The 25,437-nt window shown below is 50.3% G+C and overlaps 10 protein-coding genes across 10 annotated transcripts; 6 read left to right on the top strand and 4 right to left on the bottom strand.

Annotated features, from left to right (window-relative positions):
- Positions 1–426: 426 nt before the first annotated feature.
- On the bottom strand, positions 427–1,779 carry N7506_005764 (uncharacterized protein; the record flags this gene model as incomplete). The annotated part of the gene is made up of 3 exons (XM_056955057.1): positions 427–530; positions 587–670; positions 1,617–1,779. 3 exons carry the CDS (start codon positions 1,777–1,779, stop codon positions 427–429), a joined length of 351 nt encoding a protein of 116 aa, XP_056812034.1.
- A 1,666-nt stretch (positions 1,780–3,445) lies between these two features.
- N7506_005763 (uncharacterized protein) lies at positions 3,446–6,982 on the bottom strand (the record flags this gene model as incomplete). Its single annotated transcript, XM_056955056.1, has 1 exon — positions 3,446–6,982. One exon carries the CDS (start codon positions 6,980–6,982, stop codon positions 3,446–3,448), a length of 3,537 nt encoding a protein of 1,178 aa, XP_056812033.1.
- Positions 6,983–7,859: 877 nt separating this feature from the next.
- Positions 7,860–8,149, top strand: N7506_005762 (heavy-metal-associated domain-containing protein; the record flags this gene model as incomplete). The annotated part of the gene is made up of 2 exons (XM_056955055.1): positions 7,860–7,947; positions 7,998–8,149. 2 exons carry the CDS (start codon positions 7,860–7,862, stop codon positions 8,147–8,149), a joined length of 240 nt encoding a protein of 79 aa, XP_056812032.1.
- A 334-nt stretch (positions 8,150–8,483) lies between these two features.
- On the top strand, positions 8,484–8,893 carry N7506_005761 (uncharacterized protein; the record flags this gene model as incomplete). Its single annotated transcript, XM_056955054.1, has 2 exons — positions 8,484–8,588; positions 8,657–8,893. The coding sequence occupies 2 exons, from the start codon at positions 8,484–8,486 to the stop codon at positions 8,891–8,893; spliced, it is 342 nt and encodes a 113-aa protein (XP_056812031.1).
- An 86-nt stretch (positions 8,894–8,979) lies between these two features.
- Positions 8,980–10,646, top strand: N7506_005760 (uncharacterized protein; the record flags this gene model as incomplete). Its single annotated transcript, XM_056955053.1, has 6 exons — positions 8,980–9,010; positions 9,069–9,524; positions 9,752–10,002; positions 10,168–10,337; positions 10,391–10,451; positions 10,509–10,646. 6 exons carry the CDS (start codon positions 8,980–8,982, stop codon positions 10,644–10,646), a joined length of 1,107 nt encoding a protein of 368 aa, XP_056812030.1.
- Positions 10,647–11,305: 659 nt separating this feature from the next.
- Positions 11,306–12,156, bottom strand: N7506_005759 (uncharacterized protein; the record flags this gene model as incomplete). The annotated part of the gene is made up of 2 exons (XM_056955052.1): positions 11,306–11,502; positions 11,598–12,156. 2 exons carry the CDS (start codon positions 12,154–12,156, stop codon positions 11,306–11,308), a joined length of 756 nt encoding a protein of 251 aa, XP_056812029.1.
- A 2,144-nt stretch (positions 12,157–14,300) lies between these two features.
- Positions 14,301–17,138, top strand: N7506_005758 (C-type lectin protein; the record flags this gene model as incomplete). The annotated part of the gene is made up of 7 exons (XM_056955051.1): positions 14,301–14,533; positions 14,609–14,880; positions 14,927–15,574; positions 15,630–15,734; positions 15,786–15,867; positions 15,924–15,971; positions 16,370–17,138. 7 exons carry the CDS (start codon positions 14,301–14,303, stop codon positions 17,136–17,138), a joined length of 2,157 nt encoding a protein of 718 aa, XP_056812028.1.
- A 1,391-nt stretch (positions 17,139–18,529) lies between these two features.
- On the top strand, positions 18,530–20,035 carry N7506_005757 (polymerase; the record flags this gene model as incomplete). Its single annotated transcript, XM_056955050.1, has 1 exon — positions 18,530–20,035. One exon carries the CDS (start codon positions 18,530–18,532, stop codon positions 20,033–20,035), a length of 1,506 nt encoding a protein of 501 aa, XP_056812027.1.
- A 2,683-nt stretch (positions 20,036–22,718) lies between these two features.
- Positions 22,719–23,270, top strand: N7506_005756 (uncharacterized protein; the record flags this gene model as incomplete). Its single annotated transcript, XM_056955049.1, has 1 exon — positions 22,719–23,270. The coding sequence occupies one exon, from the start codon at positions 22,719–22,721 to the stop codon at positions 23,268–23,270; it is 552 nt and encodes a 183-aa protein (XP_056812026.1).
- Positions 23,271–24,340: 1,070 nt separating this feature from the next.
- Positions 24,341–24,916, bottom strand: N7506_005755 (uncharacterized protein; the record flags this gene model as incomplete). Its single annotated transcript, XM_056955048.1, has 1 exon — positions 24,341–24,916. The coding sequence occupies one exon, from the start codon at positions 24,914–24,916 to the stop codon at positions 24,341–24,343; it is 576 nt and encodes a 191-aa protein (XP_056812025.1).
- Positions 24,917–25,437: the final 521 nt, after the last annotated feature.

Here is a 25,437-nt window from a genome sequence, read left to right as displayed (position 1 = left end):
ACTGTGCGCTTTCCATCTCAGTATGCTATTTACCCCGCTGTACGCAGCCTCAACGCTATGTCTGTCCTTATTCTATAGCACTCAATATTGAGTTGTTCCTTTTGCATAAGCCGTTTTCAGCTAGTATGTCGTATTATTTCCGCTTTGTTGAGCCGGCTAATTGCTGGACTGACTGGCGACAAAGCTGTGGAGTATACGAGACCCATCTAAGATGCTCTGGGGAGCAATGGTTTCCGTGTCTTCGTAAACCGCTCTGCCTCTCTCTTCGTCGCAACACATGCTAAGTGGGTGCGGAAAGCCAGCACAGTGGAGATAAACCATCAAGTCGAGGCTCATGAGGGTAGTTCTCAGGATTGTGAGAAGTGCGGCGAAGTACCAGATAAGCCGCCGGGAAAAGACTACTTTCCTGAAGAGCCTAGCAGCAGCCTACTGAGTGAAGTTCTGGCCTCCGTGATTGGCGTGGGACACTTGGACGGAATAGATGGAGATTTCGAATGCTCGCTGTGGTAAAAGATTCGGCGCAGGTAGCGCTGTAATTTGTCAATCATATTTATTCCTCCGGATTTATTACTACGAGAACTGTTACGAATAAGGTAGTCGGAACGGTGAGACTTGGTGGAGTTGGACTTGGGAACAAGGATTTCCGAATCAGGATGATAAGCGATGGCGTCTGTATCAGAGCGTGTATCAGAACGCGTTTCCCGCCATCCTAGATCTTTCCTTCTTTCTCTCCTTAGCTTCGATACTCTCGTCAAATGGCACCAGTTGATTCCGAATCTCTTTCTGGCTGTTAACAATGACTGGTTATTAGATATCTTGGCTACGAGTGGTCATTGCGGCCTTTCCTCAAATCAACAATTGTGCGCTCTGATATTTGCATGTTGCACACGCTTGACTCACTTGGAAGACACATTTAAGGAGAGAAACAAAAAACATCGGCGGTCTATGGGAGGGGTAGACCAAGAGCAGGTAGAGGTAAGCAGGAGACAGTTCCGTGCACTCTTTGCGCATGCTTCAGAAGTCCCGATTTCGACATCAGCTTTTCGCCGCAAATAGTCTACCTTCCAGTCGTTCCGGCTCTGTGTGTTCGACTGGGGTAAGAATGCTCTCTGCGCCTCCTCGTGGACACCGTTCTCCTCGTCCTCTTCGTCCTGTACTCCCGGGTGTGAAACTTGCTTGTAATCGGGTCGCCTGCTGCCTGATTGCGTGCTCATCCAACTCGTTCGTTAGCCGGAAAGCTGAACGAAAGCGATCTGTACGGAGTGGCAGAATATCAGCCATTACACCACGAATCTCAGTATGGCAGTGAACCCACCTTGGCCCCGAAAACAAAAACGACTGCAACAAATATCATCCAAGATGTATTCTGCTGCTGCTCTCTCCAAGGAGCGAAGCAACTCCTCTGATATCCTAGTTGCAACCACACGCGTTGTCCCCGTGGTTCCGGTCTTTGAAGGGCCTTCTGCCCTGTCGTGAAGGCTTCCAAGACCACAGCATCGGAACTCATCTTGGATGGAGCGGATAGCGTGCGAATTCTTGGATTGAAAGAAACCCTGCCATTGTTGATCTAGGTTACAGAAGAGAATCCTGTCGGGAAAGAGGTACGCAAGTGCTACTGTAGCCACGATAGTCGATATGACGTTTTGAATCTGACTGAGTATACTGGATATTCTGCTCCATCGACAGTTGCGAGGAGTTGACGGTGGGGAACAAAATCGCGTAGCTAACAGTACGAGTGCCGCAATCGGGGATATGAGTGTTGCGATGGCCGGAACCCATGTTGGTAAAGGAAGAAATAGAGCGGCCGTACGAGCCCACGATAACCTATTCCGTGAAAGCGCTGTTAATTACTATTCTTATTGAATAAACTCTCGCCATAGATATGATGAAGAACACAATAACTCACGCTCCAAGGGTCAAGGATACGGCTCCTCCCTAATGGCAAAATGCGTTAACAGAAGTCATCGTCAAGCTGGATCTCCAGCAACTTACCAAAACAAACACGATACTATAGGGCTTTTAACAAGACGTGATGAAATCGTATCTGCTAGTATACACTCTGGCGAATAAGGATCAGGCGGAATCAACCTAAACGGGATGAACTGATTGATTGAGAAACTATGTACAAAATCGAGCATGGGCGAGGACAGGTTCCAAGATACCCCTTAATTCCCGCACGGACACTCGGCGGTCACAACACCGGAGCCGCAGCTCCGCGCAAGAATGCGTACACCAAGAAAGGGACGTTATGTCCCGACAATGGCCATGTGTCGTGCATTCTACCTTGCTAGAAAATGATGACTGTTGCGAGCCTGGTGCCGTCTTTTGCCCAGATAATAGATTCGCGAGTTTGCCTAAAAGGTTTGACATCGTAAAATGAGTGATGAAATTGTGCCTGCTGTTTGGGAGTTGTATTAGTGAGAATTGGCGTGCGAGGGGATGCTTGCGGTCTTACGGCTGACGTGGATCCATTTACCTCACAAAACGAGGGGAAGCATTGTGGCTGAGCCAACAAACTAAACCACTATTAGTGCCCTGTTTTACTTCGGCTGCGAGGCATTCCATCTTCATGTTGTGTTCTGATCCTTCGTGGCTAGATTTTCGGTGGGCATCTCAAAAAATCAGTTTCAAATTCGGGTATTATCCTAGCTGTGTAACTTGTTATCATATTTGACTTGATATAAAAGAATTTAAATGTGATTGTGCGAATCTTGCGAGCTAGGTGAACGAGCTGGACTTTACATCTGAGTCGCGCTGCGCTTCTCGGAGCCCACTTGGCATCTATTGATGTCGCGACTGAAGCGACGGAAGGGTTGAAAGGGATTAACACTAGTGGCTCAAGGACGATAGATCTGTCTATAACTACTACCATTCAGAATACACTGACACGTGTCCCGATTTTGATCTTATTGGAAGGATCGAGCCAAGGCGTTGTTCACGGTCTCGCGGCGCACCAGCGGATTGCCGCGGAAGACCGTTTCCATGATATAATCAAAGCGTTATGCAAAGTGGCCCCTGTTCGAGACGAATTTGGGCATCGGCGATATAACCAGATTCGATGACCAAGCAAACCGCCAGAATGAAAGCGAGCCTACTCCAATGACGATAGGCCAGCCACCAAAGCAACCCACCTGAGACCTGACTAGATCCGCAATCGTTGAGTCGGTGGCAACGTCAGCAATCTCCTAACGGAACTGATTGTTTTATGTCAGGAAACAAGAACACACGAAAAGTTATTTCCAAAAGTAAGTTAGGGTTGATTATGTGCGTGTTAGATATACTAATTGTTTAGAGGTGTGCATCTCTATTACCTACGTGAGTTAAAAGGTTTTAGCACCATGCACTCAACCACGCACGAAGGGCAAAAGCCCAAAGCCAAAGGTCGAAAGGGCAAACGGCAAACCCCAAAAAAGCCAAATGCAAAAAATCCTGGCTTCCGAAGAGTTCAATCGTCCGATCTAAAACCGACTATTGGCAGCCGAGTCTTCATCAAAAGACTGCTGGATATGACGCTGACACTACTCAATGCCATCGCGAGGCTGGCCCACACCGGATCCAAACGAACGTGGCTGCCATTGCTGACGATCGGATAAAGCACTCCCGCCGCGAGCGGGATAGCAACGCAGTTGTAAACTAGGGCCCAGGCGAAGTTGAACTTGATTCTGCGGAAAACGACGCGGCTGAGATCGATGAGTGTAAGGAGAGAGGAAAGGCTAGAAGACACGAGGACAAACTCCGCGGCCGAGATTGCAATGTCCGACCCTGATCCGATGGCAATGCCAACGTCGGCCGCGGTAAGGGCGGGTGAATCGTTTATCCCGTCGCCAACCATCGCGACAATTGCCCGACCAGAGCCCGATTTCTTCTGCAGAGTTTTCTGGAGATATTGAATCTTTTCCGCTTTTTGTTCGGGTAGAACGCCGGCGATAATGTTCTCCGGCGGAATTCCGACCATACCACCCACCGCATATGCGGTCGTCGGGTTGTCTCCTGATATCATCCACACCGCGATGTGCCGGTCCTGTATAGCGTGAACGGTCCCCTTGGCATCGGTCCGGATAGCGTCGGCCACTGCCAACATGACGGAGAGCTTCCACGGGACTGCTTCGGTGCTGGTTTGTTCTGGGAGTGTTCTCTGCCCCACTAAAACCACAGACTTGGCCTGGTGCTTCCAGGCTGTCAATATTTCTGCACTCGCTGAAGGAATGACGATTCCATGATCATGCATCAAGGCCTCGTTACCCACAATGACTTCCATAACAGATGAGTCCGAACGAAGAGCGTCGAATGAGCCTTTCATACCCTTTCCAGGTATTTCTTCCACCTTGAGTGCTTGGAGGGCCGGTGCTTCATGAGAGCTGGCAAAAGACACCACTGCTCTAGCAATGGGGTGACTGCTGTTCTGTTCAAGCTCCTTCATGGCGCCCCAAAGCTGATCGGCGTTCGCAATGTCGATGATTTCATGGTCAGTAATAGATGGCTCACCGCCCTCGGTAATAGTACCGGTTTTATCGAAGACGACGCAGTCAAGCTGGCTGGCCTCTTGGAAGGCCTCACCCCCGCCCTTGACGAGAATTCCATGCCGAGCCGCGAGACCTCCACCAACAAACAGGGCCGTTGGCGCAGCGAGTCCGATACCACATGGGCATGCGATGACGAAGACTGCGATAGCGAACTGCAACGACCAGAAACCCCAGCCTCCCGGAGTGTCGCCCTTCCAGGAATCTGGCAACCGGCCAGAGACACCAAGACCCAACCAAATCAGCCAGTCTAACACCGTAATCAGAGTCACGACCGGGACAAAGAAACCGGTAATCAAGTCGGCCGTGCGCTCGATTGGCGCTCGACGGATCTGCCCCTGGCGAACAGCGTTGATGATCTGATCCAGCATCGAATTGCCTGAAAGACGGCTAACACGGACCAAGACCGGGTTTGCCTGATTGACAGTCCCCGAAAAGACTTCATCTCCAATGGACTTGGAAACCGGTCTCGACTCCCCAGTCAGGCTCGACTCATCAAATTGCGACTCTCCCTCGACTACCAGTCCATCATATGGAGGTGATGCTCCGTTCGCCACCCGCACGACGTCTCCAAACTCTAGTTGGTCGATTGGGACTATGTTAGGTTTCAAAAAGTACGGGGGCCCACCCGTCTCGATCGGTTCCACCAGTATGGCCTCTGTCGGGCGAAGCTTGCCCAAAAGGCTGACCGCATTTCCCGTTTTGGCCTTGCTATAGGCCTCAAGCAGCCGGCCGATCATAAGGAACATAGTCAGAAAGACGACCGCATCAAAGTACGAGCCGGTAGAAGCCCTAGGGCTACCGGGTGGCTGTGAGGCATTGATGGCCAGGATAGCGATAGAGGAGAAGTAGGCGATGCTGGTGCCCAGCGACATCAGCATATCCATGCTTCCAAAGCGATAGAATCTGCGCAAGATAGGTGTCTTGCTGCCAGGCCGCCAGAGTGCCTTAAGCTCAAAGAGCATGCGGCGGTGGAAGATGTCCGCGGCGAAGAAATACACAGGAGTTGACATGATAAAGAGTGCCCACTCTGAACGTGAGGCTCCGCCGGACCACATAGGTCGCTCGAGGTACATCCGACCGGGGTTATTTTGGGGGACGAGTGACATGTACACCACCCCGATGATGAAAGTCGGGATAGCAACTATCACAGCCAAAATCAGCCGGCGAGCAATTTGCCATTGATGCCGACGATGCATCGCTTGGGAGCGTTCCTCAAGACTCGGAGGGTGATAGACAGAAACAGTAAAGGCATTATCTATATCAGCGATCGTGCGCATGATATGTCGGATGGTGAATTTTGGCGAGTGTGGCAGATAGCTCACGGTAACCTTAGGGTCTGCTGTGCTAGGAGGCGCGGTCACTTCCAGCTGGCCCGAGTAAGTGGAAAGGGCTTCGAGAACCCGCTGTGGGCACTGTGGACAGTGCATTCCCTCCACCTGGATGGTAATCGACCGCTTCGAGCTGGGCTGGCTAGAAGGGGTTGCTTTCTCGACATCGCTGAGGGTGGCCGTATAACCTAGGCCTTTGATAATGCCAGGAATTTCGTGCAAATGATCTTTCCCAGAGAGCTCCACAGTCGCACTGGCGGAGACGAGGTTCACATCAACGGTGGTGATCCACTCGTGCTGCTTCAGCGAGTCGGTCACCTTCCCGACGCAGGAGCTACAGGTCATACCTTGGATAACATACGAGGCTCGCCACCTATCTCCACTTCCAGATGGATCCGACAGCTGCTGGCGTCGGACCTCCTGACACTCGATCATTTCCGGGGAATAACCTATTCCCCTGACTGTCTCGAGCAGCTCATTCACACGCGACTTATCCATGAGCGTGACAACAGCAATGCTTGTTAAGAGATTCACGTCGGCCGATTGCACCCATGGTCCACTTTGTAAGGCTTCAGTTATCTTGCTTACACAGGAGCTGCATGACATTCCACTGACGGACAGTGTCACTCGCACCCGAGAGTCGATGAGGCGGTCGTCCTTAACCGACACGAGAGCTTCTTCTTCTGTCTGACGATCATGCGGGCCACGATGCTCCCTCTCGTTGGAGATTGGCCCCTTCTGTACAGTAGAAGACGTGGTCGCCGATAACTCAAACTGTGCACGGCAGGCATCGCATTTTGAGATATGTAGTTTGGACGGAGCGATGGCTTTGCTACCACGAGAGCTTCTGCTCGAGTATTCTGCTGAATTGGCCTCTTTGGCACCCTCGCCGGCATCGGGTATGAGACAGTCAACTTCGAAGGCAACATCCTCGAGAGCGCGCACGATGCGATCGGCACTGAGCGTAACTGGGTGCACGATTTCGATCTCGTGACGTATGATAGATGTCGAAATGGAAAATGGAGGCGGCTGGAGAGCCGAAAGGGTGTCTTCAACGTTTGTCGTGCAAGACGGGCAATGCAAATTGTTGACCAAAATAATAGTCAGCCTCGACTGTGGCGGTGACGACATGCTGGTGGACAGGAAAAGGCGAAATACAATGAAGTATTTGAACGTAGAATATCCGATCCGCTGTGGGGGGTGGCGAGCTTATGTATCTTCCAGTAAGCCTTGGTACCTACATAAAGGCCGGATTTGTATCGATCGATTCTAACGTTTCAGTAACCAGTTTCTAACCTAACGCACAAATCGCGCAATTATCCTGGGGAAAGCTGGACAGGCTGCTGACTCGAAGTCCGTGATGAAAGGGCCAGGTTTTTCTGCAGCTAGCCAACGACGGGAGAAAAGACTAACCCTCTCCTTTTTGTTCGAACCACCTCTTTATTCTGCCGGCAAATACTGATGACTTCACCTTACGAATCACTTCCATGAGCATTCACCGCCTACCATTCTATCCTCCGCCCACATGCCGTAGCTAGCCGCCCCAATAAGCAACGCTGCTAAACCCGTTGGCTTTGACCTAGAAAAGAAACGTTCGTTATCTGTAACGAACTCAGTTAAAAGAGGTAGCCACCAGTGCAACCACTATCTTATTGGTGGACTGGCCCATCCATGTAAGTCAAGCAAGGCAGGCATTGGTTGGCTATCCTGACTAGCAAAAAGGACGGCGGCGAAAATACGCGAAAATAGCTCATCATGGTACCGCGGCTTCTCAAATGGTCTAAGCCTTCCTACCCTTGGTGGACGGGAACGACGCCTAACCTTTTTGTAGGCTCGCCGCAGAGCCAGTGGCACAAATACCGCAATCAGGTGATGATGCGACTACAAGAACTGTGGACTTGACACGGTTCGTCGAGAGTACTCCGTACCATAAAACACAATAGTTGGTCTCGCAAACTGCTTTAGCTCTCAATTTCTTCACTTGCTCTTGTCTCATCATACTCGCGGCATGTCCGACCATCAATACGAATTCAGTGTCCAGATGGGCTGCGGAGGATGCTCGAATACCATTCAGGGCGCTCTCGAAAATTTGCCGGGTAAGTGAACTATGACAAGCCCACGCTGATTCGGTGCTAATGCTTTGCAGGTTTAAAATCTCTGGCGATCAGCCTCGAGGAACAAAGTGTTGTTGTAGTTGCGGAGCCCTCGCTTTCCTACGAAGCCATTCTCGAAACCATCAAAGGGAAGGGGAAGACGGTCCGCAGTGGCCAGGTCGATGGAGTTCCCCGGCCCGTTTGAGCATACCAGGAGCCATGACACTTGGATTTCCTTCAGTTTCTGTCGGGACATATCCTCCCGTCAGAATAATCAAAGACAACATGCCTTTGCTTCGTGTACGTAATCTGGCGCTAAGCTGCGGCTCCCGCCGCATTGAATTCAGGGGTATTGGAACCTGACTTAGAACACACACATCTTTCATACACGAATCAATCAACTTTTGCTTAGGAGCATAAACTGTCCACTTAACTGTGTACACAGTACCTAGCTGGTGATACCAACAGTTTCAGCGAGGCTTGGAGGCCGGTTGTCTCGTCGGAATGACAGATAATTAGTCCGTGCGAGAGTGTCAAATATGGGAGGGTCACCCTACCAAGTTTTATTCTTAACTCGCTCTGTAACGGGATACTACAACGTGGAACACCGGACAGACATGGATGGCGTCCCGGGGGTTACTCAGGTGAGTGTTGATCGCTTTAACATCCCTCGACTCCCTAATGGGACTATTTACTAATTTCACCCTGTAAGTATCCGATACCGCCCGGAGGGAATTTCACGTACCGCTTTTCCGTGAAGAATGAGTACGGATTCTACTGGTATCATTCTCACTTTCGTGCGTCCTACGACGATGCCATACGCGGACCTCTTTTGACCCGGCCAGCACCGTCCCACCATCGACCTTTCGAGGAACTTCCTGATTATAAATCCGATAGTGATAAGATGTTACAGGCTGAGGAAGGACGCTGTCTCTATACTCTTGAATGACTGGACCCATAAACTTTCGGATACGATATTTGCGCGCTATCTTCAAACAGGTGCCTTCCCTGGCTGCGTTGATAGTATCCTCGCGAATGGACTTGGCCGGGTGGAATGTCTGCCAAAGTACGTCCTCGACGCTGGCCCCGGGTTGGGGATAGCTCGGAACCGACTACTGCACAAGAGCCTTATGCTACAACAACGCCGACAACTACGTCTGCGGGGATGGAAATGTCTGGAATGATGAAACGGATGGATGGCAGCATGAGCGACGCTAGCGGTAGCCAGATGGCAGTATCTACGATGAAACCATCACCATCTATGGCAGACCGGATGGGCATGGCCAGTTCAGGAAATATAGGACAGGCAATGGGACTGAGTGCTCGGGGCTGCATGCCGCCTATGTTGTTTCGACCGGGGTACAGTATCAGGTCATTGCCGCCAGACACCTGCGAGAATATTACGCCACCCCAGTCACTTATCTCAGCGAATGCTTCGCAGGGATGGCTTGCCCTCAATTTGGTCAATTCTGGAGGAGTCAGTGCTCTCAGGGTATCCCTCGACCGTCACTCGATGCATATTTATGCTGCTGATGGCCTCTATGTTAAACCACAGGAGGTGAAAGTGATTCCCTCACAGAGTACGCGGAACCTAATCTCTTTCTGACCTTTCTAGGTTCTGGAAATTGCCCTTGGTCAGCGATAGTAATGATTAAGCTCGATCAGCAACCCGGTAATTACTACCTTAGGTTCGCAACTTATCCCAATGGTGATATGCAACAGGTCCTGGAAGGCCAGGCCATAGTTTCTTATGCTGTGAGTAATCATCGTTTCACCCATTCGGCATCCGTGCTGACATCACATGCAGGTAGAAGGAATGGATATGTCTCCGTCAAGCGTTTCAGTCGACCCAGATTTGAAATCATTTGGATGCGGACAAATGGCACAGCTAAATCCGGGGCCCGTGAACTAGCTGAGACGCAGCTATCGCCTTTTGAAGGTAATAGACCGCCGTCCTCTAAAGCTGCGGACCTCACGCGACAATTTACAATCAATCAGACTGGCATTGTGACTTGGGTTGTGAACAAGGACCCATATGCTGAGGCTGAGATTCGTCTTGTATATGGGATGCTTCAGATCGCTGGGTTGCAAGCACTACGCTACATATACCATCAAACTCGTCTATTGATATTGTAATGAGCATCGCGAACGACTCAATGGATACTGTGTGTGATAACATTCCATGAGCAGTGCGTGATCATCCTTTGACTGACCTTGACGCAGATGGGCCATCCAATGCACCTTCATGGTCACAAGTTCTGGGTGCTGGGTTCTGGCAGTGGCTCGTTTCCTTATCAGTCCGTGGCAGAAGCACCATCGTCCATTATCAACCTCGATGATCCACCATATAGGGACACAGCGAATGTGCCACCATCAGGATGGCAAGCAATTCGGTGAGCCTTCCATGCGGAATGCTCTTGCTGCCACGTGACTAATAAAGAAATAGCTACGTGACCGATAAGCCTGGGGCATGGATACTTCACTGCCATATCCAGTGGCATATTGTGGTTCGTTTCATCTTCTTCCTTCAATATTTGGATACGCAATTCTGAGTATACGTGCAGAGTGGGATGGCGTTAGTCCTGGTCGAAGGCGAAGACCGGCTCCAGACGTTAGTTGGTTCATTCAACGTCTCAACGATGGAGCCGTCGACCACATCTGGCAGCAGTTTAGCCATTAGCCTTGGCAAGACGGCCCTTTAATCAGCACAGTTATCTCTTTTATTGTTTCGTTCGTCGTGTAACAAACGCGACGACGGTTGAATTTAGGTTCACCCACAATTCTCAGACACGATTGAGTAGCATGGATTTATGGAGAATATATACTTTGGCCTTATATACACAGGACACGTCCGTCCTGACAGCGAGTATCCTCTCGCTTCTGCTCTCGGGGCCTGGGCAGGTTTGAAGATTTTCTTGGTCGTAGTCCTGGGTAAAAGTGAGGTATACGTAATGCATAAGACTGGACTTAAGCAAGTTGGTGGCGGCGGCTCAAATAGTTAGCGGCTGCAGAGTTCGTGACAAGTAGGTAGGAAAGAAGAATAATGTACTCTATGAATTGGATGATTAGCGATGAATAACCTCGTGACATTATTGACATGTGCGAATAAACAGTTGTAGCGAACTCTCCTGCAAAGAATGCTAGTTCTGTGGTCTTGACACAGCATGATGAAAGCAAGAAATATGAACACGTGTTCTCGAATACTTTGTGGTGTGGGCCAGGAGCATAACAATGGGTTGACAATGTGTTTGACAATGTGCAACCGAGAATGAAATTCAGCTGTGGAAGACAGAAAGCGATGAACGTTCCTCGGGTGATACAGTAGACAAGCACTGGAAAAGGTCAAAAAGGTGCGTAGAGTTTATTCGGCCTCGGTGACAGTAAACCATTTTTCGTTGGATTCCCTCCAGTCGCCAATCCCCAACTTCCCGTCCTGTATGACCAAGGATAAAGCGTTGAAAACAACTTGCTCGTACAGGTCTCGAGCAGCAGTTACAGCTTGTTTGTGCCATGGGCCAGTGCCTCCGAGACAAGCATCTTCTCTGCTTCTCCATATGCCTGTGATCTATAAATCAGCCCACTTGAATTCATTTCAACCAAGTAACCTCCTCGTCGGGGGTTAAGGAGGCTAACCTCTCATTTCGGAAACTTACATGTTGCAAGGTTTTCGTTATTTTCATTGCGATTTCCGAACCAATACTTTAACAGACCCCCACTAGCAGTCGCCTCCCGATGCGAATGGTTATCTAGCACTTGCAGGAGTTGGACGTTGGCATCTGGACGCAGGCGCGATCGAAATACAACTACATAGAACTCCTGTCTCTGCCAGGGATATCCGTTCGCATCAGGAAATTTAGGCAGCAAATCAACGACCTCCTGCCAGTTGAATGATTCTGCGTAAGGAGCCGTAGCATAATCATCTCGAGTGGGCTTCAGGACGGTCAACGCTTTTGCCAGCAGTCGGTTTGGCGTGTCGAGGGTCTTGAGGTCAAGCAGGTGGGGAGGATCATTGTAAGGGGATGCAATAAGGCGATCATCCGATTTGACTATATTGTCACTCAGAGAGCCGAATTGCAATTGCAAAGCAGCAGCCGCATGAAACTGGAGAGCCTCCGAATTCTTCGTCACGAGGCTGTGATGGAGGACACATTTAAATGTTGTAATAGCGTCTCTCGGTGCAATTTGTTCTGAGCTCTCGATCGAAGGGGCCATTCTTCTTCCTCTGCGACGTGAGGGCAGGTATCGATGCATGGGAAGCCCAAACGCTAGCGAAAGCACTAATCAAGCTGAGAGAATGAAAGACACGAGAAAATTAGAATATGGGAAAGAGTAATAAGTTGAAAGACGTTATGCTAGGCTCGGCACAGCAGGCATTGAGCGTAGAACATCGACGCCCAAGACCTGATATACTGACAAAGGAGACCACGATTGCGCGGTTTTCGCGGCTGCGGAAGACACGTAAAGCTTATTAATGTCTGTGCATTGAGCTACATCATGAAGTAATTTAGACGAGCAGGAAGAATAGCTTGATTTGTTTTGGCACAGTCTCTAAGGATTTCACCCATGAGAGGCATACGCAGTAATATGAACGTTGACTTGCTACACAATTCCAACGTATTTCTTGGTACATGTGATTCATCACCTCGGCCACCCGAATACGGAGTACATTATCATGCATATTAGACCATTTAGTAATAGTCTATTCCCGGCGGTGGATTACGACGAGGTAATCGACGAGACACCGATAACCGGACGTGGAGGTCAGCCAATGGCTACTGCCTTATGGATATGTTTCCGGTAACTAGTTGAGGTCTACTGACTGTGAGAAATGCCGTTTGTTTACTTATGCCTCTGAGAGGTAACGGACTGAATGTGGCGCGAGTTGGCAACGCACAAATCCCTCAAATGTGTCATTAATGTGGGCGTCTGAAATTCCGCAAACATGCCTCGCTCTAACAAGGCTCAGCTGTGAAGCACTTTCCAGACAGCCCAGGTTCCCAAACATAAAGCCATTTCCCTTTCCCCTTGGGAATGACCTATACAAAGGATAATCGCTGAAATTGGATGCGGTGAAAATCCAGCGTCTTCCACCTATGGCTTCTCGAGATATTGCCACCAGATTCACTAGCTTTTTTGTCCACAACCTTCACTGTGATGGGTACGTGAATTCGACCGTCTACATACAAATGAAGGGGAAAATTAATCTGTTTTGCAGCTGTAAGGCAGCAATTGAAGATTCCCTCCGACAACTAAATCCCTCGCCAATAAGTGTTGTAACGTCGGTAACTGATCGGCGGGTGTCTGTGGTACATCCTGGCGGCCTCAGCAGCGCCGAAATACTCGAACAGGTTCGGCGCCTGGGTTTTCTCGTTGCCGAAGATCTTCCTTTACCAAGCAGATGGCAGGTTTAAAAGCAGATCCTTATGCGAAAAAGATCCGCCTATTATTCGGCGGGGCCGAACACGGGGATTTGTTCCAGATCCTTCTCCTTACACAGTACGGAGTTAGTGAAATCTCTTTAATTTCGACACCCCTGGTCCTACATGTCTGTAGAGATTCCCCTGGTCATAAACCTTCTATAAATCTACCAATATCAACAGGATATAGCGCATGACAGCCATGTTTTCTTCTAAATACCTTATCTCTTCCAAATGAACGACTTCAACAACGCATATCAAGCTGATGCTGGTATGCTGGACCGTTGCAGAGATAGGCGGTGTAGGCGGTCGTGATGGCCTACATCAGGGGGTTGGATAGTATTTGACGGTCAAGCATGATACGAGTAAAACAAAAGAAGTGGATTTGGAAAAAAGAACATCTAGCTAGTCCGTAAGAATGATTGTTCGTGCCTCAAGCAGCGCACTCTTACCGTTACCTTCTCAATGATATCGGCGAACCCGTAAGTCGTTAGTCTCACGCGGGATTCTCGTTTAGCTGTGGCGAGCCGTCCCGTGCGGGAATTTTGCGTCGGCCTGTGGTGAGGCGCCTTCAACAACCGAGACTTTTTGATGCGCGATTAGTGCGTAAAACTACGTCATAGAGGTGATTGGGCACACTCAATTGCTCCTCCGCGGACTGGCATTGTCGAATTTATACGAACTACTCCTTCAGTACGGAGTATGGACAGGACATACCACAGAATTGTGGGCTTACAGAATTTCGGATAGGAAAGCTCCACCAGGAAAAACCAGCCAACAAATCAATGAGAACACGTGCCAGACAGAAAAAGCGGGCTAGTGAGCTCTTTCATTACAGATATTTTTTGGCTGCAGATAAGGAGCGACTTTCCCTACAGCGTAGATACAAATTCCTAGCCCTCTGTTCTCGCACACGAGTGAGTTACTGCCTTACAATATATGGATTCAAATAATCCTGTCAGGACGAGCTATGCTCAAGCTTCACCATATGCATTCCCTCTCCGGCCCGAAGAGTATGCTCCAGGGCCTGTTCCAACTATGGAAGAGTGGCGGCAACTCTGGGCGGCGTGGGAGCTGGTGACGTTGAAAATGATCCCCAGGGAGGCCTTGCTTGAACAGCCAATTCCGTTACGGAATCCCCTCCTTTTCTATCTAGGGCATATTCCAACCTTGTAAGTCCAGACATGTATAATCTCATTCTCATTTTTTTTTTTCAAGATACAAGGGCAGTGGACTTACCCAAATAGTGAGGACATTCATCTATCACGAGCTACAAATGAGCCTCCGACCGAGCCCAAGTTCTATCGGCAGATCTTTGAGAGAGGAATAGATCCAGATGTCGATGATCCTACACAATGTCATGACCACAGCGAAACCCCAGATACATGGCCGGAACTCAAGGATATCTTAGCCTACCGGGTCAAAGTCTGCAGGAGAATTGAGGCGCTTTACAAAAAAGACAAGCCCTGGTCAGATAGGACAATTGGCCGTGCACTCTGGATCGGCTTTGAGCATGAGGGTGAGGACAAATCTCGACGGTGATCACGCAGTGCTAACATCATTAGGACTACATCTGGAAACCTTCTTATGGATGTCGGTACTCAGTCCAAACATCCAACCACCTCTCGGAATTCCCAGGCCAGACTTTGTTGCCATGGCCAAAAATGCATCGCAAGAGCGAGTCGAAAACCAGTGGTTCAACATTAAGCCTCGCACGTTTTATATAGGGATCAATGACTCGGATAACGACGACGAAGGCGGCCCGGATGATTTCTTTGCCTGGGACAATGAGCGAAATCCATATCCGGCCCTCGTTGGTGGGTTTGAGGCCCAGGCACGGCCTGTGTGTATTGAAGAATATGCAGCATATCTTGTCAAGACTTCGCAGATGGACCGACTTCCAATTACGTGGATATCCAAAACTGGAAGAAAAGACGAGCCGATAGCGAATGGCCGGAATGTCCATGAAGTCGACGAATTCATCAATGGTCTCGCTATAAAGACTGTATACGGCCACCTCCCTTTGGAACTCGCACTTGACTGGCCCGTATACATTTCCTACAACGAAGCAGAAGCATATGCGAATTGGGCTGGAGCACGACTCCCGACGCTGCACGAAACGCGCAGTATTCATCGGCAGGTCGAGGAGGAAAAGACCCCGAAAATGGGGCCCCGATCAAAGCGTGATGATATCTACATTGATCTGAGCGGATGTAATGTTGGATTTCATAATTTCCACCCTACCCCGGTGACGCAAAACGGAGACAGGCTCTGCGGACAAGGGGGATATGGGTGGCGCGTATGAGTGGACGAGCACATTTTTCGCGCCTCAACCTGGATTTCAACCTATGGATATCTATCCTGGATATAGCGGTAAGTGAACCAAGTCCCGCGGGAGAGTCATCTTTTGATTCGAAAATCTAGCCGACTTCATGGACGAGAAGCACATTGCGGTGGTCGGTGGAACATGGGCTCTGCATCCGCGGATCTCGGGAAAGAAGACCTTGTAAGTCTATAAGCCTCAAATGCTCTCCAGGTATCTGTAGACGCTGATTCGGACAGTCTCAATTGGTGGCAAAAACCCTACAAGTACCCATGGGTTGCCCTTCGGTTGGTTCGTGATGCTTCATCGCCAGGATACCCGAAGTGAACATCACTTCAGGAATCAGACCACCCACAGGCCTCACAACTTCACAAGACATCGCTCAAAACCCCAGGATCGCAACCATACAAACTGGTAATCTGATATCGCTAACGCGGGGGGTGAAAATACACTGAAATTGGTGGTCTGTGAAAAAAGTCGGACCAAGATGGCATACCTGTGCAAAGTTGAAAGCCCTGCAAATTTTCACTCTAATGCAAGAAATCACCAACGCTCAATTTCAAACCTACCTGTAACAGGGTAAACCCTGTTTGTTGTTCGTGGGTTACCTCAGGTATCATCTGCCGACCTTAGAAATACTCAAGTCTTCGCTGCTACCAAGTTACCTGAAAGCTAACTGCCAAAGCCTGTCAATCTCCCTGCATGAAGCCCTCGACTGGGGCACTACGGAAGGAATCACCTTCGCGCCTGACAAATATGAATTGATCCATTTCTCGCGCCGTAAGGATGACCAGGATTCTAGCCGCACACCAAGCGTCATCGCGGGCCGGATCACGATCTCTGAGAATACAGAACGCCCCTACCTGCGTTGGTTAGGGGTCCTCTTCGACAAGAAACTTAGCTTCAAGTATCATGTCGGTGAGACAACCTCGAAGGCCATAATAGTTGCAAACGCCCTCCGCGGCCTTGGGAACACTGTCCGGGGAATCAAGCCATACCTTATGCGGCAGGCCGTGATAGCCTGCGTGCTCCGGAAAGCCTACTTCGGATCGGAAACCTGGTGGCCAGGCCGCTCGCGCCCCTGTCCCCGTGCAGGCTCCATCTCAAACCAGGTCCAAGGACACCTAGATAAGATAGCCAAAGTCATACAGACGGGGGCTAGGGCGATTCTCCCTGTCTACTGCACAGCTCCCTTGCCGGCTCTGTATCGGGAGTCAGGGCTTCTACCAGCTGAAGTAGAGCTAGACTATATAGCTACATCGGCTACCATCCGTGTTCGTCGCTTAGATCCTTACCACCCTCTACGCAGAAGGGCGGCAAAAATAGCACAAACTGGTTGGAAAACGAGCCGCTTTGCGCGCCGAATACTAGCCCTGCCGGAATCTGAGCAGATAAACCCGTTGCAACATGCCCCGTGGCTCCTAAGGGAGTCACGGGCGCCCAACTGCGAATAAAGGCACCTAGCGGACGATCAAAGGAGCAGGCAGCTGCCGACTTCCAATCCTTCTACTCCTCCCTCCCAAGCAACGATATGAAAGTCTTCACAGACGGGTCGAAATTGCCTGATGGTATGGCAGGTGCTGGGTTTGCTCTAGGAAGACTTTGTCACCAATAATCCTTCTCGCTCGGGCCAAACAAAGAAGTTTTCGATGCCGAAGCTGAAGCAGCTCTTGCTGGTGTTAAAGCAGCCATGCAGTCTTACGCTGCACGCTTTGCCACTGACCTCTGGGTCTGCCTGGGTAACCTAGAAGTAGCTACCCGCCTACTCTCACCTTTTACTGGGTCATCCCAAGAAGTTTTCGAGACCTTCCGAACCCTGGCTTTGACCTGGCCCGAGCGAGAGAGGTTCTCCTATACAGACGAGGGCTCCGTGCGTATTTGCTGGGTCCCTGGACATACAAAAGTCCCTGGGAATGAAACAGCTGACCAAGCTGCAAAAAGGGGAGCTGCCTCAGAACCCCTGTTTCCCCTGTTTACTCCTTTGCCTCGCTTAAGCGTCGAACGAAGGCTGCTGTAACCTCTGGCCTACAAAGGCACTGGCAAGCCGTGGCTCCGAAGTCATACCAGGATCTTTGGATCACCTCCTCCCCTAGGTGCCCGGATGAGCTGCGCCTCCCACGCCACCTTCTCGCGCGGATCCTGGCTGCTCGCACAGGGCACGGTGATTTTGCAGACTACCATGAGCGGTTCAATCATGAAGATGCACATCTACACTGCCGGTGTGGAGCCAGGAAGTCTCCCGGCCACTTCTTCTTCTGCCGAGCCTACCCCGACCCTCAGGACCCCCTTCAGAGACAATTCCCTTCCTTCTGGGAACCCCAAAAGGCGCAGCCAAGCTAGCTGCCTGGCTATCAGAGACTCGGTTCTTTGACGACATCTGTCCAAGAAGGCCCCTGCCTGAGCATGCCTGAGACAACACATCCTCCCAAAACCAAAAAAAAAAAAAAATGGAAGAAGTAGAAGTAGTAGAGAGGCGGAGAATTGGCGGATCAAGGTGCGGAGAAGGATCCATGCAGCTGGCATTACTACCTAACCTGCAATATAGCAGACCTCCCCCGTGACTGAGGCAGCTATGTGAACGCGCCAAAGTCTCTTAATTGTACATAGAACTAGCAATAGTTAGGGACACCCAGGGCTCACCCCCTGGCGGCCTTTGCCCCAATAGGGGATTCCACAGCCGTTAAACAATAACACACACACACACACACTCCCCACACACATACAACACACACAGAATATCATAATAGTGTCTTAGACGTCCTACTGTTGCTCGCTTTCTCTCTCCCTTCTGCGTCAAGTCTCGGGCTACGCGGTCGCGACGCGCTATAACGCGTCCCGCAACGCCATGGCACGGAACCTCTCCGAGCCTGACAACAGGACTCTACAAACAGCTCTACAAGAAACAACTACCGCAGCCACCATCAGAGCAGCTGAGGGCCAGAAGATCTTCAGCCCGATAGCTGTTTTTCTCGACAAACACCGCAATCAGTCTACTGGCCTCAGTCCTCATCTACAGAACGCCCTCGCTATTCTTAGTGATGATCTAGCTGCTGTAGCCCAACGCCACTTCAATGCCTATATCAGTGGCATCACTCTTACTATATCCCCCTCCACCCCATCCCCAGCCCTTAATCCTGCCCCTGCCCCTCTTCCCCCATCACCTCCCCCTTCACGTCCCCCCTCCGGTCTCGCTCAGTCCTCGTACGCAACTGTCACCAAGCCCAAGCCCAACCCAGCCAAGTCACTCACTGCTGTTCACCAAACAAAATCTCCGAAGAAAAAGCTCACAACTGATGTCAAACAAACCCACTCTGATCACCGTCTTTTCGTGCGTCTGCCAGATGACCACGCTGCCAAAAAGATCGACTCCTATGCTATTTTCTCCAGTCTTCGCTCCCAACTAGGGACCAGCAGCAACGTTTTGAAAGAAGTACAAACTATAAAGACCGGCTTTGCTCTCTGCCCGGCGTCTCCAGAGGCCCTGCCGATTCTAGAGGCCCAGAAAGAAGTCATATCTGCTTACTTCGGTAACTGCCAAATTGAATGGAGCTCCCAATGGATCTCATACAGAGTCACAAACCTACCAAAGAAAATTGGCCAAATTATCAACGGCCAATACTCTGTCATTCCAGTCAATCCGGCCATGCTCTCTGCTGAAGTTGCCGAGCAAACAGGCCGTAGACCGGTGTCTGTCAGTGAGACCGCTACAAGTGCCGCCGATACCAACTCACTGTCTTCAAGCTGGTTTGTCAACTTCTCTGAAGACACAAAGATCTCCCTCCCAGCCCGGCTCCGTCTTTTCGGTACTGTCACCAATGCCCGCTTTCTCACCCGGAAAGTCACAGTCATCCAGTGCAACCGCTGCTGGAAGTGGCATAACCCCCGGTCCTGTGCACGACCCCCAAGATGCCGTCTCTGCGGCTCGTCTGAACACGCGGAAGAAAGGCATACCAACAACTGCTCTATCCCAGGCCCCCACTGTTGCCCCCCAAGATGTTTTCACTGTCACGGACCCCATCCAGCGGACTTCCCTGAGTTTCTACTTCGCCCCAAAGCGGGTATTACTCACACCAAAGCACAACGAGCAGAAATTCGAAAGACGAGCGCAATCACTCTAGCAAAGGCTCGCACAGAACAAGGCTGCTCCTCAGAGCGCCCTACGGACACGCAAGAGCAAGCCATGGCCATAGACATACCTCCCACGCAAACCCAGGTCGTCTCTCCGTTTCGACCAACCACTCCTCCGCCCCAGGAGCCACCGAAAGAACCTCCGGCCACAGCTAGCACAGTGCGATTCGCAACCCCTAAACCACAAAACCGGTTCAACTCACTTCTCGAAGAACAACTATGATCTTTTGGCACTCCACCCGTAAAGAACCCCTCACGGTACTTCAGCTAAACGCTGGACGGGGCGCTGACTCACACGTAATTGCCCTCACACTGGCGTTCACCAACAACATCGACGTTTTACTTATACAGGAACCGTATATATTCTCTAATCTCAGCCGGCAAATCACAAAGAGACATCCATCGTATGAATGTTTCTCCCCCACAGACAGCTGGATAACGACTGGCCGGCCGCGTGTCCTCACCTACGTCCGGAAAAATGCCGGTATACAAGCATCTCAGCTCCGCCCGAGCATTGAGGACCCGACAACTCTTTCAGATCTGCTCCTACTCCAAATCTCCTCCTCGACTGGTCAATCTGTCCTTACCATCAATACCTACAACGCCCCTGCAGGCTCTATCAGAGCCGGGAAAGCCATGGGAGCCCTGATGACTCTACCCGAAACCCTGTTCTCCCAGCCTACCCTCCTAGCCGGAGACTTCAATCTTCTACATACAAGCTGGCAACCCTCACTTACCTACACACCTGCTGTATCGGCAGAACCCTTTGTCGAATGGCTTGACCATCTAGGCCTCATACTCGTCTCAGAAACAGACCGCCCTACTCATACTAGAGGCAATATTCTAGATCTCACCTTCGCTACTAGCTCTTTAGCGCAAAGAGGCCCACACACCAGTATCGCTTCCCATCTGACCACAAATCACTGCTCACCATCATCCCTTGGGATCAAAGTCCCGCATCGTCCACCCAGAAGATAAGATTTGACACACTCGATCAACCTCTTTTTCTATCTCTTCTCTCTACCAACCTCACGCAGGTCAAACCGCTGGACTCCTCGAAGGATGATCTAGAGTCACTAGCACTTGGCCTAACCTCAGCAATACACGGCGCGTACAAAGGCTCCGCCAAGACGTCTCTGCCACATGGAAGAGGACAGCCCTGGTGGAACCCAGAATGCAAAGAAGCATTACAGAACTACCGCTCTGGATCAATTTCCAAAGAAGATTTCCGCAGGGCCGCCAGAAAAGCACAAAGGCAGTTCTGGCGCAAGAAGTTAACATCTGCTGCACAAACGAAAGAGGTCTTCGACATCAGCAAATGGCACAAATCGGTGGGATCGTACCACAGCCCTCCTCTCAAGGACCCTCTACGGCCGGGTGAACCGCCTGCAGTCTCCATTCAAGAGAAACGAGATCTACTTGTTCGCAACCTTCTCCAAAACACAGCCGAAGCCGGGGATATCCCGCTAGACTGTCCAGCTGTTCCTCACGCTGCTCTTCCATTCCCAGAGATCACCATGGCACAAGTGGAAAAGGCCATCTTAAGGGCAGGAAATACCGCACCAGGCGAAGACGAACTACAAACCAACATCCTCAAAGTGGCCTGGCCACTGATCAAGGACAAGATCCTAGCTCTATTCCAGGGCTGTTTACGACTAGGATATCACCCCAAAAGCTTTCGGCGCGCGATTCTTGCCATCCTCCAGAAGCCGAACAAGACAGATCGGACAAATCCTAGGTCCTACAGGCCTATCGCTCTCCTCTCAGTCCTAGGAAAAGGCCTTGAACGCCTAGTGGCACGAAACATGGCCTGGTTAGCGATTCACCACAAGGTCCTAGCGAGCCAGCAATTCGGCGACCTTCCTCTCAGATCAGCAATCGACCTAACCACATGCCTGACACACGATGTAGAACAAGCCCTGAATCAAGGCAAAACGGCTTCTCTACTCACCTTCGATGTCAAAGGCGCTGTCGGGACATATCCTCCCGTCAGAACAAGCAAAGACATCATCACGTCTTTGCTTGGTGTACGTAATCTGGCGCTAAGCTGCGGCTCCCGCCATATATGCTCTTACCGGCCAGACCCATGCTCCGATGCAGACACTGCAGCTGGCTACGTGAGCATTGCGCTTCTGAAATGTCCGCCAAGGATGGGGAGTTATTGTTGGAGTTCGCGGGCTATATTCGAATATCAGCTAGCTGCGTGAGAATGCATCCGTGAATTCTTGTCTCAGGGTAATTTTACTGTTTCTGCTTAGTGACTTGATACGGCGTCTCGTACTTTAGAAGTAGAGTTACTGTGCTAAACGATCGCTACAATGGCGTTTCATAAGTCTGCAAAGCCATCTCGTGTCGAACATTGGGAGTTGAGAACACCACATCAGGATTGAATTGTACTAAACGCATTGCCCCGAAACTGTTTTGAATCGGGTATCTTTTGACTTGAATATGGGCCGCTGGATTGACATTCAGTGAATCAAACTTGTCGATATGATCAATGCCATTTCATCTCTCGCCCAACAAGATGGCCATACTCTCGCTCCAGAATCGCAAAACAAGCCACGTTAAAGTGATTCGAGAAGATGCAACAACGGTGCTGGCATGCTGTTCAGTGTAATAATATGTCGGCCGCAAATTTGACCGAATTGAGCTGTCAAATGGCTCCCATGACCGTCGAGGATTTGTGGAGCCTGTTTATGGTCAAAGAGAACCACGGTACCACCTATTTGAGTCAGTCAACCAATGGGAACGCGGTGTGATTCACAACTCTCACAGTTAACTCCATAACAAGTTGGCACTGTACTATAGAGAAAGTAGATTCAGAGATTCTTGAGCATCACTGTAGAGTAGTATAAAATCGTGTGGAACGTCCAAAAACCTATCAGTTCCGAGTATCCCCATTCTCAATGTCCACCTCCATGGCTACCTCCGTGGCCGCCTCCAAACCCGCCGTGCCCTCCTCCATGGCTGCCTCCATAGCCGCCTCCGTGGCTTCCTCCAAACCCGCCGTGCCCTCCTCCATGGCTGCCTCTATGGCTACCTCCGTGGCCGCCTCCAAACCCGCCGTGCCCTCCTCCATGGCTGCCTCCATGGCCGCCTCCGTGGCTTCCTCCAAACCCGCCGTGCCCTCCTCCATGGCTGCCTCCATGGCTTCCTCCAAACCCGCCGTGCCCTCCTCCATGGCTGCCTCCATGGCCGCCTCCGTGGCTTCCTCCAAACCCGCCGTGCCCTCCTCCATGGCTGCCTCCATGGCCGCCTCCGTGGCTTCCTCCAAACCCGCCGTGCCCTCCTCCATGGCTGCCTCCATGGCTTCCTCCAAACCCGCCGTGCCCTCCTCCATGGCTGCCTCCATGGCCGCCTCCGTGGCTTCCTCCAAACCCGCCGTGCCCTCCTCCATGGCTGTCTCCATGGCCGCCTCCGTGGCCGCGGCGGCCAAGAAACTTGTTCAGGAGGCCTGACATGAGGAAGGATGCGGCTGATCCACGCGAGACTGCGGGACGTTTAAGAAGGTTTCTGCTTCCGAAGAAAAAATGATTATTGAAAATGAGATTGATGATGCCCAATAAACAAAGACGTTGAGAATAGCAAGTTTCGAAGGAAGTCCTAGGACGATGATGCCGCTTAGTTCAAAGCCTTTTACAAAAAGCCAATGCTCTTTAATAAGGGGAAGAGCGGTTTACCATAAGACTGGGTGGGACGTTGCTACACCTAGTAGAAAGAAATGCGTGATTTTTGCGCTACTAGTTTAGCACAGCCACGAAATCAAATCGTCGCCACTTTAGAGGACGTCGGGAGTTAGTGTGGCTCTACCTGTGAAAATTACAGCTGGGGGACACCGTACAGTGGCAGTACATCACTATTTACAGTCAGAGTTCATTACGTACGCAGTAGTATTTGTACTGTTGTACCTTTAGCATGCCGAGAGACGCACTAGGTTTCTGCCGCTACAAGCCCCTCAACATCAATCCCCATAAGAAGTCTCGAGATAGATAGCGCGTTGGCCTTCGTTTCTAATAACTTGCGCTCTAGTATAAGGCAGTACTAGTTAGGTAGAGAGTAATAACGAAGGGGGGAAGCGTGGATTAATCGGATTTATTAAGGAGTGTATAGCTGATAAGGGCAGGCGGTAAATAACGGTTGTGGGCGGGAAGTTCCACAGTGCAAATACTAATGAACGGCCACTGTACGTACGGAGTACAGTGACCTGACATTAATTTGGATTTTGTTAACCGTACGACACAAAACGACATTTTCACGACAAACTAAGCCTAATTAGGAACACCACCAAAAAGTAACTTCCGACACCTTCATAAATCCTGCCAAGCCCTTATGTATACATAGTCCTATACATAAGCGCTTCTCGCGGTTGACCTTAGTGTCCACTGTCTGCCGCATGGGGGCGTAATGCACTTCCCCAAATTTGCGATCATGTGATATTTACTTTCTTAATCATCATCGCGACCTTTCCTTTTTTGGTTTCTGTTTATCTGTTGCTTCGTCCCTTTCCTGCGCGCATCACTCCCCCATGCTACCTTCCCGAGCAATGGATGCTCTGCCTGCCAATGCCGATAAAATCTTCTGCAGCAAATGCTTGAAATTCTACGCCACAGATGATTTTGAACTTAACAAGAAAGGGAAGCGGAACAGAACTTGCAAGCGCCACAGCCGAAAACGCGCGTTGGAACTCGATGACTGGGACAGTTTCACCCGGGTTCTTCGAAATTGGAATAAATCGGCAAGTACCTTTCAGACTCCAGATATGCTTTTGCTGTAGGATATTTTGGCCAACAGCTAACGCAAGGTATATTGTCGAGATCCCAAAACTCGTTCCAGCCTCAACCACAAAGCGTGCGCCCATGCTTCTCATTAGCAGGTAGATAAACTGACATTTCTCGGCATCTAATGCAACAAATTTGTCTCGCATGTATGTCTCGGCAGTTTTCGACCAGATCTCTCCAAAAAGGTAAAATCGAATCAGACGACTCAGGTAGAAGAATTTTTGCGAGAAGGAGCCCTCCTCAGCCTTAGCTAAGGCGTGTAGCCTCCCGAGGAGTTGCTGGACGTTCGGACTGGCGATGACGGGTGTTGGTCTCTCAATCTCCATTTTGCTAATAACCATAACTCTGACTGCACTTAAGCTAATAAAGGCTTCCTTTTTCAGAGGGAATGAGAAAACATGGACGTTTTAAATTGTGACGAGACTTGGTGGCATTAGTAGTTAACTTCGCTCGTATTGGGAAAGTTTGCCTACCAAGGCGGGGTAGTAAAGTTTTGCGTCGCTTGAATGGCTAGAGTGCGCCAGAAACCGCAAAACCGCAAACCCAACCCAACCCAAACCGCAAATGGGTTGGGTTTTGGGGCCAGTTCCAGAAACCATTGCGGTTTTTGGTTTTCGAGGTTCAAACCGCAGTGGGTTCTTGGGGCCCCAATGGGTTGATAAACAATGCAAACTGGGTGGGTCCTTCTGACTGCATATTTTATGCAGTTTTGCGCTGTTTCTTAGGGTATTTGATTTACAGCTAAAGTGGATTTTTGACGTACGTAAATGGGTTCTTCAGCTTATAGCAGTATATTCTGACAGCCGTCAGAATATACGATTATTTAGCTAGTGTTGGCTTCTTAATA

Source organism: Penicillium brevicompactum (genome assembly GCF_028827555.1).
Source record: "Penicillium brevicompactum strain IBT 35665 chromosome Unknown utg000004l_segment0_segment0, whole genome shotgun sequence".
Taxonomy (NCBI): Eukaryota; Fungi; Ascomycota; class Eurotiomycetes; order Eurotiales; family Aspergillaceae; genus Penicillium; species Penicillium brevicompactum.
Note: the sequence above shows the minus strand (reverse complement) of the source record. Positions and strands in the feature narration are given on the sequence as shown.